Source organism: Montipora foliosa, chromosome 11 (genome assembly GCF_036669935.1).
Source record: "Montipora foliosa isolate CH-2021 chromosome 11, ASM3666993v2, whole genome shotgun sequence".
Lineage (NCBI taxonomy): Eukaryota > Metazoa > Cnidaria > Anthozoa > Scleractinia > Acroporidae > Montipora > Montipora foliosa.
Window position 1 is genome coordinate 38,968,546 of NC_090879.1, and position 2,500 is coordinate 38,971,045.

At 37.5% G+C, this 2,500-nt stretch overlaps 1 protein-coding gene across 1 annotated transcript in view; it reads left to right on the forward strand.

The window, feature by feature from the left end:
* Positions 1–2,500, forward strand: part of LOC137977848 (protein strawberry notch homolog 1-like) — a 44,433-nt gene that overhangs the window by 18,927 nt on the left and 23,006 nt on the right. Inside the window, exon 10 of the mRNA XM_068825194.1 lies at positions 2,497–2,500. This exon is cut by the window's right edge and continues 161 nt beyond it. Coding sequence (XP_068681295.1) covers positions 2,497–2,500 — 4 coding nt within the window. The remainder of the gene's footprint in view (positions 1–2,496) is intronic.

Consider the following 2,500-nt stretch of genomic DNA (forward strand, 5'->3'; position numbering starts at 1 on the left):
TTACTTGTCGCTTTTAAGATTCCAGATATTTATTTTTGATCTCTTGTCTTATTTATCCAATTGACGTTTCATTCTTGAGCTCCATAAGGTTATATTTTGTTTTAAGATGCACTAAACTGCCATTCGGGTTACAATGGCTTTCAACTCCATTGCAAGTTAATTAAATGTTCTCCTGTGTGCACCAGAGAAATCTATGCATTATCCCAACCCCCTCAAACCTAACAAAATACGCACAGAAGACTCTATGGACAAAGACACCACTTAGCAGGGGAGTGACAGGCAAGACTGTTACCGACACGAAAAAAACAATAATAATAAAAAATAAATTAATTAATTAACCCATTGACACCTAAACCGGCCAAAACCGGCCGCGCGCGATGACCCCTGAAATACCTAAACCGGCCAAAACCGGCCGCACAAAATGGCGTCTTGATCGGAGTTGATCTTAGGCCTCTACCCAGTCTCCCTTAGGAAATCTAAATTTTTTGTTGTTATGGAGATTTAGAAGGATAATTGACCAATCATTTGCCGTGTTGTGAGCATATTTTGACAGCTGATAAGAGACCCCACAAGGGCTGGCTTTTTGCCCTTTCGATCGCGCGATCAAATTACGCGAAAACAACAGCCGATGCGCCAGATAGCGCACCGAACGATGGGGATATTCATGCTTTTTTTTTTTCGGATTCGGAGGATCTAGGGATCTAAGGGATCTTTTATGGTTTTCCTGTAAGAGGAGGGGATATTAGAAACAAAAATTTTGATTTAGATGGCTTTAAAAGTGACGAAGAAGACGGTGAAAACCTAGAGACCGATGATAAACAAGAAGCTCGCTGGAATGATCAGCTCGATAGTATTCAAGTTCCAGATTTCGTGGCAGCCACTGCTCGGTATTTCGTTTTAGATAATCAGAATGAATTAAATATTTTTCCTAGTTTTCATAGGAGATGATCTATGGGAATTAATGGTAAACGAAACGAGAAGGTATGCCTGTCAAAAACTGTTAAAACCCCCGGGCGCATTACCTTTTTTCATGGAGTAAGCCGCGCAGAATTAAAGGCCTTCGTAGCAATTAACGTCATAATGGGCATTGATTTGCTCCGGAATTTAGCTTTATATTGATCAACCGATGGATTTTTTGCAAATAACAAGTTTTTTTTGTCCTAACATAAATTGGTAATCGAAGGAATTTTCACCTTCGGCATACCTCGGAAGATCAGTGTCTTCAACAAATAAATCAATCCGATCGTGCGTTTATATTCCGTAAATGCGAGAATACCTCCAGCGATTTTCTCTGTTGGTTTTCTTGTGTTTTGTAAGTTATCTTTCAGTGAAAGTTTTCGAAAGAGCACTTTTGTACACAATTTGACCTTGTTTGTTCTCTCATGAAACATGATAGTGATCAATTAACTAAATTAATCTTGCGGTTTTGTGCACGTGTATTAAGCTCCTCGTGAAATTTTGTTTCGGCAGCGGCGTTTGGGCATAATTTTTGCACTTATACCTGCAAGAAAACAAAGCGATTGGAATAAATTTCAAGAAATTTTTATCCATTGAGTGGTTAGATTTAACTGTAAATTGCACAAAGCATATTTTGAGTTATAATATATATTTTTCAAGCGCTTTGTTTAGTTAGCGATCAAAAACTTTCTTGAATGCTTAACACGCGCTGCTTCGAAAATTCTACCTTTACATTTTCAGTTGAGCCTTAGGACGTGTTTTCAATCACTTTTTAGCAATATTTTTACATCATCTGGAAGTTCACTGTTTCTTCTTCAAGGTGAACTTAATTCTAGAACTCAGTATCTTGTGTACATTTACTGCGCATATGGTTTATTTTTAACGCTCGCTTTCCAATGCAAAACCTCGAAAATTTCCCAAGTTATCTTGCCTAACAAAACAGCGCACGCGAACGAATCATTGGGTTAAAAAATAGAGAAATATTACTCATTTTCCGACTGGGATTGCCATACTGGCAACCCAGTAAAAAATAAACTCAACAAATCCTGTAATCATTTGTTGCACATCACTCACTTTAAGGAAAGAATACTGCAGTAATACATGTATTTACATAACTGTAAAAATTAAGTTAGGGAACGCGTCCAAATATCTGTAGGGAACCCGATCAACGGAAACGGACTCGATCAATTTTCCGATAGATCGGAAGCGGCACCGATCTGTAGGCACTAGTTGCCGTTTCCGATAGTGATAAAAACTTTGCAGATTCAATCAGAGCCAGATACATTCCGATGTGGATAATGCGGTATCACATTTATCTGATAAGGATATGTTGATTCTGCAAACGTGTCACGAAACCAAATAATGAAAGAGTCATTTCCCTCAACAAAACAGTCTTTAAAACTTGCTTGAATCTCCATTTTCATGACCATGAAAAAATGGAATCATTGGTTTTTCATGAATTTCTAATGGCATTTTTCTGAAACTGCAATTTATAATCATGCAAATTTTTTGTTTAGCTGAATCATTTTCTTTCATCAGTTCA